Source organism: Pogonomyrmex barbatus, unplaced genomic scaffold, assembly GCF_055798465.1.
Source record: "Pogonomyrmex barbatus isolate J1 unplaced genomic scaffold, ASM5579846v1 scaffold3, whole genome shotgun sequence".
NCBI classification, from domain to species: Eukaryota; Metazoa; Arthropoda; class Insecta; order Hymenoptera; family Formicidae; genus Pogonomyrmex; species Pogonomyrmex barbatus.
The window spans coordinates 7,426,419-7,439,097 of record NW_028297127.1 but is presented as its reverse complement, the minus strand read 5'-3'; the positions used below and the strand labels follow the sequence as shown (position 1 = coordinate 7,439,097).

At 32.3% G+C, this 12,679-nt stretch overlaps 1 protein-coding gene across 4 annotated transcripts; it reads right to left on the bottom strand.

Annotated features, from left to right (window-relative positions):
- Positions 1-3,424: 3,424 nt before the first annotated feature.
- On the bottom strand, positions 3,425-11,526 carry LOC105429174 (uncharacterized). Of its 4 annotated transcripts, XM_011641970.3 has the most exons (5): positions 10,262-10,403; positions 9,039-9,092; positions 8,844-8,972; positions 8,317-8,475; positions 3,425-8,214 (listed from the first exon to the last, which is right to left on the bottom strand). In XM_011641970.3, the coding sequence occupies exons 4-5, from the start codon at positions 8,398-8,400 to the stop codon at positions 6,379-6,381; spliced, it is 1,920 nt and encodes a 639-aa protein (XP_011640272.2). In that variant the 5' UTR covers positions 8,401-8,475; positions 8,844-8,972; positions 9,039-9,092; positions 10,262-10,403; the 3' UTR covers positions 3,425-6,378. The 4 variants fall into 4 exon arrangements, with proteins under 4 accessions (XP_011640272.2, XP_011640270.2, XP_011640275.2 ...); XM_011641968.3 differs by lacking the exons at positions 8,844-8,972; positions 9,039-9,092 and adding an exon at positions 11,385-11,526 and having other exon boundaries at positions 10,262-10,443; XM_011641973.3 differs by lacking the exon at positions 9,039-9,092 and having other exon boundaries at positions 8,844-8,917.
- Between the last annotated feature and the right edge of the window lie 1,153 nt (positions 11,527-12,679).

Sequence of the window (12,679 nt, the reverse complement as noted above, 5' to 3'; positions counted from 1 at the left end):
CTCTCACCCCCTACCGCCGCCCCTCCTTCCCTCTCCTCCACACGCAACACAACACAAGCCGCACCGGAGGCGGGAAACGAGACACATGTCTGGCACTACTTTCGAAGCGGCCAATCCGGACGGCCGGCGCAAACCACCGCGCGCCACCTGTCGGCCGTCACGTTGAATCATTGGAATGGCGAAGCGCGCCACTCTTCGTCGCGTTCAAATATGACCACAGCCTGCGTCACCGGACTAACTAGAGTGATTTTCTATAAATTCTTCATAGCCACATCCACATTTTAATAAATGTCTGTCATTAAATCGATTATCAAAAAGATATAATAGTTGTTTTTAAAAATACATTTTAAATTGATCGAGAAAACGGTCAATGTATTATGATCGTTATTTTCAAAATACATAGCAATAGTCTAAACGATTAATAAGAGATTAAATTATGTTCTAAGAATTAAGTTTATATTTGATTTTAAAAAAATTGTTCAAAATTGTAACAGCTATTATCAGTTACTTAATTATGATAATTCTTTTCAAAATCTACAGTTTAATGTGCAAATATTTAGATTCAATATATCCAATTTAAAAATGCCTACTTGAAAAAATGGAATATGTTAACAAATTCTTTATATATTATTACAACTGCTTCATGACTATCTCAACCCTTACAAAAATCTAATTCAATACTGGAAATTACATATTTGAAATATTAAAAGCACTAAACAACAATGTTTTTAATACTGAAAATAAATAATTAATCACTATTTTCCATATTAAATTTTCTATAAGGGAATATTATTAAAATTTAACAATATGACTTTACATTAAGAAAATAAATGTAAAAAAGTCAATCAATCAGAAGATATGTGATGCAGAAAAAATGTATATTGAATTTTTAATTTTTAGATGTTTTAGAATTTTTAATGAATAATATTATAATTATTGACGCAAGGCGATATAAATTTCTTGAGTTTAAAAATATCTTGTAAATAAAATAAAGACTAAGAAAAACTTCTCTAATTGAATTATTGCAAATGAGAATTGAACGCTTAATATTTAATTGCTTTTGATATTTTCCGCAACAATCATTTTTTACAAAAGTAAATTACACAAAAGTACTCATCATATCTTCTTATTTACTTATTTGATATTTATATGCATATTATGTAAATATGTATTAAATAAGTATATAATTATTGCTAATTAATAATTATTGCTAATTACATTTAAATAATATCTTGAATTTTTCTTAAGATGAGATCCTCTCGAATTCTACTTACAAACTTTATTTCAAATGTATTTGAATAATCAAATTCCAAAATATCCGATAAAGTTTCTTATGTTATCGACAAAAAGTATTCAGAATTCTATTATAAAATTATCAATATGTGCGATCATATTTATTGATTCGAAGTAGTCGAAGTGTGTTTTTGTTTTTTGTTTAATTTTCATTCGTTCTAATAAAGAACAAATTCAAAGATAATATCATTAACCCTAATTCAAATTAGAGTTAATGATATTATCTTTATTGAACGTTCATTGTACATATAGAGTAATCGCCTGCTTTTCATTCAGTCTAATTGTACGTAATGCATCTAATAAATATTACGTAATATTTTTTCTGTAATGTCAGCTTTCTGATACTTTACAAAATTAAAAGAAAAATAATGAAATTGCGGGCTGCGAGAGGCCTATACCGACATATATAGGCAAAACTGAAATTCTCAAATTTTCAAATTCTGTCAATATTGAGTTAGAAGCGCAATCTTATCGCGTTTGTACACCGTCCGTATCGTTTCCAGGTAAAAGCATCTAGAGAACGAAACCGATATCCGCGATGTCTCGCTTACGTCTCGTTGTTCGAGAGCGCTCCAGGCCTCACACGGATGCGCGCACATCCGGAAATTTTCGGTCGGTCTCGCCGTGAACCCCCCCCCCCACCCGGGGGAGGGAAAGTGGATATTGTCTCGCTCTCGCATATGGCCCGTTCGTTCGACCCGCGTTTCGAGGCTTTTGGGCTTTGAATCAGAGCTTGTCGCGCGCGCCAAGCGTCCGGGAAGATTCCAACGCGATATACGCGCCACGCTCGTGGCGATCCGCCTCTGCGGGTGTCGGACACCGACGAAAGGCTGAGATCAATATGCGCTCATTGATTGCACCGTGGCTGCGCTGTCGCGTCCTCCTTCTCGGCGCTGAAGCCGCGCGCGACGAGCGGCACGTTTCCGACCCGTATGACATTGAAATTCCTGATGGCCGATTCTATCCGATTACGGCCAGCGTCGCTGATTCTACGTTTCTACAATTGTGATGCCCGGTAACGCCGATGTCGGCGTCGAAACGATGAAACGATGAAACGAGCCCCAATGGTCCTGACCACACGTCAAGTTGTGTCACGTCTCCGATCTAATTTCTTAAATTTAATTGCCTGATGTATTTGATAAAAGTCGCTCTGTAAAGGAAGGACGCATGAAGTTATCGCATTGCGTCAGATACAAGCACTTTGATAAAATGTCTAATGTATATTCCGCTAAATAATAAGCAATAATATGAAATATTTAATTCACCTTACCTTTTTCTTCTATTCGACATTAAGTTATATTAATATAATTATCTTTTAGTATTATTTATTTCATGTGCTGAAAATGAAAGGTAGTTGTGATGCAGTTACAAAGAACAGACATACAGCTCATTTTCTGTGGTTGAGCTATTTTTTCCTTTTTGCCTTTTTACCATTTCTTTTTTGCTTTCCAACGGCTAATTATACACTTATTTCGCTTTAAGTGCAGAAAGTACAATGCAGTGCAACTACAAAGAATTTAAAATCTGCAAGGTTTATTTTTCGTAGTTGTATTACGCTTTCTGCATTTAAAATAAGCGTACAAAGTAGACATTAAATAGAAAAGGATGGAAGATGAACGGTATAAGAAGTACAGAAATTCAGCTACAAAGAACAAACTTATTCAAACTTCATATTAATTCTTAGTGTGCGCCATAGTAGAGTAGGTGGTTGAATTGGCCGTCAGATGGACCAAATGTTGCTAAATCTTGATAAAATGAATGTTCAGCAAGCTTGAGCCATTATTATGTAAATAATGCATGATTTACAAATCGAATGGAAAACACGTGTGAGCTTCCATAAAATAAAGTGTGCGTTTTCTTCTGTTGCAGCGATAAATCTAAACTGGACGCGTTCATTGTTCACCAAACCATTTTAACAGAATTGAGAAAGTTACTTTTGAAAAGTAACTCATTATAGTTATTTGTTCATTGAAAAAAATAACTTGTTACCCTTAATCATTACATATTTAAAGAAGATAATTTACCATTTTTAAAGAAATAATAAGTTGTTATAATGAGTGACCTTTTCAGAACTGAATATTAATATAGATGACAATTCTGATTTTTTTCTGAATTTAGAGAAGAAATCTCCTTCAACAGATTCAACAGATTTTATTCCTTCACGAGATTACATTACCAAAATATTAAATATGTCGATAATTAAATTATATGCATCCAATGCAATTTTTTTTTTTTTGGAAGACCGATTACTGGCAGAATATTAATTTGAAAGTGGCAACCATAAACATGCGTACTGATTCTTTTTTCAATCGATCTATTTTTCGCACGCATTCGCAGAAAGCAATGATACCATGATCAGATTTCGAATAAGTTCGTGCAGCTCGTTAACCAAAATCTTTTGATTATTACGCGGTTGTTATGTGCTCGAATAGTTTGCCGGTTCTAGGGGGTGTTTATACACACCGTAACGAGAAACTTAAATTCCGCATGATATATTAACGTGTGCGTATGGAACAAAAATTAAATGCGATTCAATCACGTGCGTGACGCGATAAAAAAGATATATTTGCCAATTGGCATGACAACTGCTCTAATTGCTCCATCGATTATTCTTACATCTCTTTCAGAATTGCGTATTAGTTAGAAGTAGAAGATGGGAGGGGGAGGGGGGAGACAGAGAGAGAGAGAGAGAGAGAAAGAGAGACCTTCTATAAAGCTTGGAATTTCCATATTTTTCGTAATTGTATCTTGAAAGTTAATAAGATGCTTATTAACTTTCATATTAACATCAGTAATATTAAATTATTAATTTAATAATTATGTTATAATTTCAATGTGAATTGAAATACTTTTTCATATCAAATAGTGGTAAAGAAACGAGTTTCATCAAAAGTATAATTAGAAGCAAGATCCTACCCAACGATCAGAGAAGCCTATATCTGTTTATGCTGTGTTATATACACATGATCAATATTCATTTGGTGAAGCTTTTATATTTTGTTTTTTCAGATTATTCTTTTCTTCCTTCATTAAAAATACGCATACTTCGATAGTCGCATCCCCGAGTTAAACGCACGGATCGAAGAGTTCCCGCGTGTCCGCGTTCATTCATGAAGCCATTTCCCTTGCATGCAGGTATCAGACCGATCGCACGACGATTGACCTGAGAAATAAGCAAATATGTGCGCACTAATGGAGATCGTTGCCTAGTCGCGTATGGATTACACGCGACGTCGTCGTATTTGTGCGGCCAATCAAATTACGCAGCTATAAATAGAAGCTGCCGTGTTACTTTCTTCAATCTCTGTCTTTCCTCGTGCGCGCGGCTTTGCTATATATTGCTATTCACATTCACCTCTTACAGCCTTAATACCTTATTTTTACATTATTGCTGTTAAAATCGCTCGACACGCATTTTAATAGATCAATCAGATATTTATATGGATTATGAGAACACTTTGGATATTCTGTAGTACACTTATCCTGCGAATCTCTCAAAGATAAAAAAAAAGATGCTTGACATATTGAATTATATATAATATCGTATAATACTAAAAGATCAAGATTTGTAATAGAAATGTATTTATATTTAAATCCTTCTTAGAAAGTCAATTTTTTTAAATATGATGCTGATAATACTGTGAAAACTCCAAATTCCGTCGAAAACATTTATTGTGAAAAAATATATGTATATATATATATATGTTAATAATTATATGTATGTACATTCATATATATATATATATATATATATATATATATATATTTATATAATTATATTTTAAACATTACTGATTGTTATTACGATAAACAATCCTTGTGTATTGAGCAGACTGTTTAATCCTAGGAATACTGTAAGCTAAATGTACAAAATCCAATTTAGATGCATGAATCTAAATTAAGACATTTGATAAATTGCGTTGATAGTAAATTGTACATTAATAAAAATGCATAATTTTTATAACGCAATTTTTGAAACATACACAACTTTGTCTTTGTTTATATAGCATACATCTTTATATAGCGTGTTAGTTGTATCATACATACATCATACATTATCTACCCTAAATTAAAAGATGCCTTTTAAGTAAAAACATGAAGGAAATACTTCATATTTCTGAAATCTTGTCGACATTGAAACGATAAATAAATTATTATCATCACAACATTCGCTATATTTGTAAAAATTGCTTTCTATTTATCTTATTAAATTTATATTAAACTATACCTGCTAATATTACAGAGTTCTATTAAAATGTTATTGCTGCTGTATTCTTGAAGGTACAAAGTTTTAAAATTATTCTATATTTTCAGAGTTAGTTCCACATATGTGTAAAATTAAAAAACAGAAATTTATAAAAATAGATTGTCCTTATTTTTTCATATATATTTCATAATACTTAAAATAAATTTTCAATGTGTATCTTCATAAATACAAATACAATTCATTCGACCATGCATTCTTATGTAATTAAATCATATGTACACAAACAAATTGACACTGAATTTGATTAAAAATAATCGTGCTGAATTGGTAAAACTTAACTGTGTGCTTATAATTTGCTTTTGAAACTTACGAAAAAATGAAAAAGAAAATGGACAGTATTTAAATATTGAATGTTGAAGAGATGTAACAAGAATCACTTTTATCACTTTTCTATCTGTATATATCTACCTATAAATTTAATAGTACTTAAAGATAAATTACAATTAAATTAACATTATCAAAAATATGAAATCGCCTACAATATATAAGTAGCTTAAGGACAGATACGACTATTTGCAAGGTATATAATATATGCAATAACTTGATTGCAAGAGTTTGTGCAACATCGTACGTAAAAATATTTCTATTTACATTAAAATCATTTATTATTATATAAATTGTAAGATATTTAAATCTTACAAGTGGATTCTAAGTATGGCGAGGGAAATAAATTATTAATCTTAAATTCTTGTTTCGAATAAACTTAAAAATAAGAGAGACTGATATCAGAATTTTGCTGCCTTATGTCCAACGTTTAATGCCATATTTAAAACTACTACGATACAGCATATTTGAACCAACATGTTTTATTGGAAATTTTAACCTATATTATTACTTGCCATTTGCGACGTCGGTTCATTTGTCGGCAGACTCGTAATTGAATCCGGAAGGAAACGTTTACGATTTTTCACGCACTGCGACGGTGCTGTTCGTATCTCTATATGACATACGGTGTTCGGACTCTCGTTATTATTATTGCCGTTTTGTTTTTTCGATGGTACTACTGCGTCGGATGGCGTGCAGTATTTCCGCTTTAGATTGTTACTTGCCTCTTGTTTTATCGGCGCGACTGAAGAACGTGTTTTGCGTGGTTGATAATCCGGCGTTGCTTGCATTTTTTCCAAAGCAGTCCGTAAAGGTAGCAAGCCAACGGCAAAGGGAATTTCAGTGTTGGACGGATATGCAAGCAGATCTGCTTCATTCTCCCAATAATCCAAGGTATCAGACATGTCGCCCCACAAAGCGCGACTAATGCACTTGCATACATTGGATTTTATAGAGTGATAAGCCGTGGGTTGATCTGTTGTTACTGACCTCTCTGTGTTTTCGACCTTAAACCTATTCGCCCTCGGTTTCGGCTCCTCTTTTTCTTTACCGCTGGTAACTGTGCACGCAGACTTGTTATTCTTTCTTACTATCAATTTCGAATTAGTCTTTTTGCCATTGGAGTTCTTTTTGCTAGATTGCACTACGCTCGGTATTACGCTATGGTCCGGCACCTTACGATCCTCCTTCCCCTTGCGTTTTGTTTTAGTACATGATTCCGTTCCATTGGGGGAATTACCCTTTTTGAATGGCTTCTCGGTTCCTGAGGAGCTTCCCGAAAGGACACCATTGCTCGTAGTCTCATCGTTCTCCTGTTGACTCAGTCGCGTGCTACGTCTAAGAACCGGTTTCGCGTAATCCGTATTATTCGTTGGGGAATTTAGTTGCTCCTTAGCAACGTCTCGTTCGGTGTTTACTCCTCTACATCCGATCACCGTATGCTGATCGCTTATAGTACCACCTACTATCGATTGTATGCTTTCCATGCTCAAGCTTAAGATATATTCGGCGCTTTCCATATCTAAAGAGGTTAATAAAGTAACCGGTACATCATTAGCGGACGGCTCGTCTAGTAAATCTATGGAATCCGTGGAGTACGGCGGAGTTGGCACTAAACTGCATTGTGTATGTACAAGCTTATTACGAACTTCGTCAATAGATTTACGTCGTTTGGGCGTATAAACCTTGACGCATTTTCCTATCGTGCTAGGAACCTCTGTGCTACTCTCGGAACAGTGCTCCAAGTCGTTTTCGACTTGTGGAAGGCAAGATTGCGACAATTTAGAGGTGGTTTGATCGTTTTCGTTTACGTCGCAGGAAAAATCACAGCATTGCTCGTACAAGATAGGTTTTAAATCGAGACTTTTACAATAAGCATCGTCTCTATTGATGTTTGTGCACCTGGTTTGTACTTCATTTACTATACCGACATGCGTAGATACGGCACTGGTAGTAGTATCGCTTTGTACAGTTATATTTACATCAGATACCGAGAACGATGTATCTACATCTTTTTTGCCGACATCGATAGCATTCGTTTCCTCATATAACATGTGTTCTAAATCATGCTCGGCGCCTTCAATCATGTCGTTCTCTAAAAATTGATTCTTACTTGAGCTTATGTCGTTATTGCTATTTGCACAGACTGTTGTATTCTCGTCCATGCTTAGTTTATCATATCGAACACAGACGTAATCACTCTCCGTAAGCGAATTGTTCGCAATCGTTAAACTACAATCTCCTTTCTGCTGCTTTAGGCAACTTCCAAAATCGTCTAAAATTTTCTTGGAACCAACAATAGTATCGATCACAGATTCCAATTCTTTAACCTTGAAAAAATAAAAAATAAATATATGTATTAATTTCACAAACTAGAATAATAATTCTAGATATTCTATTATTTTCTTGATTAAAATAGTTTTGCTGCATACCTTAAAAATTTGTGCCGCAGTGTGTAAGGATGATAAATGCTGATGAGATATCGTAGTTTCGCCGCAATACATGAATTCGACCATGGCCTTCAAAATTTTAAAGTCCAAGTCTTTTAAAAGTATAATTGGCTCTTGTCCCAAATCTTGTTGTAGTATCTCCTATAGTATAAAACAAAGAAGAACATCATAAAAGGCATTGAAGTGATGAAATAATTGAGAGTTAAAGAATAGAGAGACGTAGAATGTCTATACAGAATGTCTATGTAAAGTATCTATTATATATTATTTTGGAATATTTGGAATAATTAATTTTAATATTTGCTTAATGCGTTTTTAAAATCTGTTTTTTTAAATTGTAAAATATTTTGTGCAATAATGATATATTAGGTTGCATACAGGAAGGTAGTAGTATCATGCAAACAAGGTATTTTTATGTACCTTGTAAAGTAATAAATTTTTAGAAGACAGAAATACTTTAGTGTACATACTTTACTATCCTTAGATCATATGAATTAGTTATTTAATACCTTTCTAAGTTCTTCGAAAGTTGTGAAAAGTATGTCCCTCAAACTTGGTTTCTTCAAATGTTTGTTAAGAACTACTGAAATTCCGATATACAAGGCTTTCTTTAGTTTATACGAATTTTTACATTATCCCTGCAAAATTGTTCTACCATAAGTACGCTATATTTCCCAATTTTAAAATAAATATAATAAAAATACCTTTCTTTTTTATCACTGTTTATATGATAATAAACAAAAAAGTCCGAAGTCTTTCTATAAATGTAAAATGATGTGTGGTAGACATTCTAGTGAAAATTGGGTTAGTAAAATATTTGTTTAGCTTTAAACTAGCAATATTGAAAATCCTAAAGTAACACATGATATATTTGTAATTATAATTATATTTAAATAACCTTAAATCTATAGATATTGCAATAAAGCATTGTCTCTCTGATGTATGACGATAATACGGGATTTTCTTGGTATTTTTTCAAAAATGACTATACATATAAAAAATTTTGCTTATCAATATGATTATATGAAAATATGAGCATAAAGATATAATTTGGAATTATCTTTTTTTCATAAGCAAACAATTAAATATTTTCTAATAATGAATAATTTTGTAAATAATGCAAAATAATTTGAAAAAAATATATATATAAATACATGTAAGATATCTTTAAAACTTTATTAAATAAAAAAATTTTAATAATATTGTGTAAGTCATCAGTAGAAATCTGAAAGGGAAAATATGCATATTCAAATGTTAATCAACATCAACATCCCAATAAACTTAATTTAAAATAAATTCTTTACAATAAACATAAGTAAATTTTTTATATAAATAAACATTTTGTAGTTCTTTTAAACTGTCTCTATAAAATTTTATTTATATTATTTTAAATAAATCCTTTTTATAATATAATCTAATATTATTTTTCAATTTATAAAACAATATCTTTTGTTGTTTCTTATATAAATGTGATAATGTATAATGATATGTTTAGAAAATGATAAAATGTGACCTTTGGAAGCACTCTAGTATTTTGTAAACATATTTGCAATTATCAAATGTAAATTCTAAAGCCTGTAATCCAAGTTTTTGAATTCAGAAAATAAAATGATTTTCCTAAAAAAATTATTAACTGCATAACAATATGAACAATATTTAGAATATTAAAAGACAGAGATTGTCTATTCTATTAAAAAATATCTACATCAATTTAATAAATAATGCAATGTATATAAAAAAAGATACATATTAATATCGTTAGAAGATAATTAGATTGTGTGCAATGTACAAATCATTAAAACAATATACAAACATATTCAGTTTTTAAAAACGTTAAATACACGATGTTACTGAATAATAAAGGAATAATGAAGAATATGCATTCTAATACTATACCTCTAATACTATACCATTCTAATATATATACCTCAAAGTAAATACTATTCGAAGCTAAAACCAGCTTGTGAACACGTAGTTTTTGTTCGTCGCAGATCAAAGTGACATCGACTAGAGCCTGACGTGCCAAAAGACCACTGAATCTTTCTGTAATATATCCCGCGTGGCCAGCCCACTGCAAGACGCAATCCTTTGGTATCTCAACCATGGTTACTGCAAAAGAAGAATGACAATAAAAACATTAAGAAATAAGAAAAATAATAATTCTGAAATTTTGCTCAATTCTTTTGTTTCAAAAAAAATGATGTGATTTGTTTTTTTTCATTATATTAGGATAAATACTCTATCTTGATACTCTATCTTGTATTCTATTCTGATGCAGTCTCAGTGTGAAAAAGAACAAACCATTGTTTTTTGTAGCAGAACTAATATACTCCATAGTAAGATAAAATAGATATAAATTTGAAATTTAACAAAGCAATAAAGTTTTAAGTTCAATGAAAAAGAAGCCTAATATATAATTCAAGAACTATCGATGCCATGTGTTTAAAATAAAAGAAAATCAGTACAATATGTTCAATCAACTAAATTACGCAAAAGTCTAAATCTTTTATATAAGACAAAGAATGAGACAAATGACAAATTTGATCTTGATAAATCCAAGTATGAACGAAACAAAGCAATATATATGAAAAAGCAAAACCAGCTATTTTCTACCAGTTATTTTCAAGTCTGGCGAACATCCGAAAATCTGAAAAGACGTCCAAATGTTAAAAATTTCATGTTAAAAATTAAATGAATATAAAAAATATTTTTATATGTTTGGCTCTGTCATGTCTGAAGCACATGTGAGGATATATGCCTTCAACTGAACATGTGCGATCAAAAGCTAATTAAAAATAATTCCTTAGCGATAACAACGACAAATGTCTCACGACAGTGAGAACAAAAAAAAAAATAATCTCGGTGAAGCCGATTTCAGATCTCCGTAGTGAGGCTCACGAGAGAGAGAGCGATCTTTCTTGAACCGAGTGACAATGAAAAGTTAGCGATGATTATTCTGAAAGATATTTTTTCTCGTGCACCACGAGAATTGGATGTGGCGTGGATATGGCGTTCGGCGGTCTCGATCCCCGAGAAGCCGGAGTACTCACCGGTACGAACGAGATCGTCGTCGACGTGCGCATCTGCGATCGGGCAACGGCGGCGTCCTTCCCGCGGTCAGGCATAGATTGTAGAGGTGAGACGCGTTCGTCGTAATGTCGTTGATGCGGATGCATGCGATCGTAGATCGCTGATCGCCGGCAATAATGTCGCGCGTTCGCACGTGCCCCGTCGAGGCTCATGAAACGCCGGCGAGATCGTTGGTCAGCGAAACCGACGGCCTTACACGACATTGGCCTCGCGATTTGACTCGCACCCCGATGATCGCGTCTGCCAAGAGCACAGTATAAATAAGAGGATATAGATGGGCAGATTCGCTCACGGAGCTCGCGGATGGCCGACGGGACGCGCCTGCGCGAAATATGTCGATAATGCAGCGAGAACGCGCTTACTACGGATGAGTCAAATCCGGGACTTTCCTTCGTGATAAAAGCATGAGATTGTTAAATTTCTCGGAATATTAAAGTTTCTCGGAATATTAAAAGTCCTAAATTTATGTCTCGCTAAAATTATTTGGTTTATCTATATTTTATTGGAATTTGTGAATTTGAATATTTTGCTTGGTTATGTTTTTAATTATCGACAGTCGATTGTCTTTGAAGTTGAGTCCTTAGATAAAAGTTTGTTTATCTTTAATAATTATTAGAAATTAATTACTTAGTTTGTATAATATTCGAAAAGTAGGACAATCATTTGTTTCTGTTATTTTATGTCATATTTGAAAGGATCTATTGTTCGTATTGATTGAATAATGTTTTAATGAAGTTAATGATAAAATTTTGACTGAAGGTAACACCGAAAGGATTTAAGCTCGTTTTTTATTAATTCGTAAGATGTTGCGATATGTTCCAAAATGAATATTGCATTTAAGATTGCAATTTCTATGATGAATTGTAAATATTTTCTGTATTTTTTTATGTAGATGAGATGACCTTTTATGTGATATTATAGAAGATGTGCATTTAGATTAACAATCATGCGTTATTAAAAAATATGAATTAAAATATAAAAATGAAAGAAAAATAAATCATTCTCGATGTTAAGTTCAGAATAATTTTCTTTTGATTTACAATCATTTAAAATATAAATTGCTTTACATATCTTTTCTCTTTCTTAAATTTTTTAAATACATAAAGAAATGCGCTTTCAATATATATTTATATGTAATATAATCGTTTATAAATTTTAATATAAATTAATGACTATAGGATTTTTCTTAAAATACATTAGATACAACTACTGATTGAATAAATATAATGTAGCATATGTTAATAAAGACCTAACA

Coding starts and splice junctions, on each gene's coding strand:
- LOC105429174 (XM_011641968.3), bottom strand. CDS start 10,438: ATGGTTGAGATACCAAAGGATTGCGTCTTGCAGTGGGCTGGCCACGCG. Junction 8,476..10,261: donor CGAATAGTATTTACTTTGAG/GTATATATATTA, acceptor TTTATACTATAG/GAGATACTACAACAAGATTT. Junction 8,215..8,316: donor CTGCGGCACAAATTTTTAAG/GTATGCAGCAAA, acceptor TATTTTTTCAAG/GTTAAAGAATTGGAATCTGT.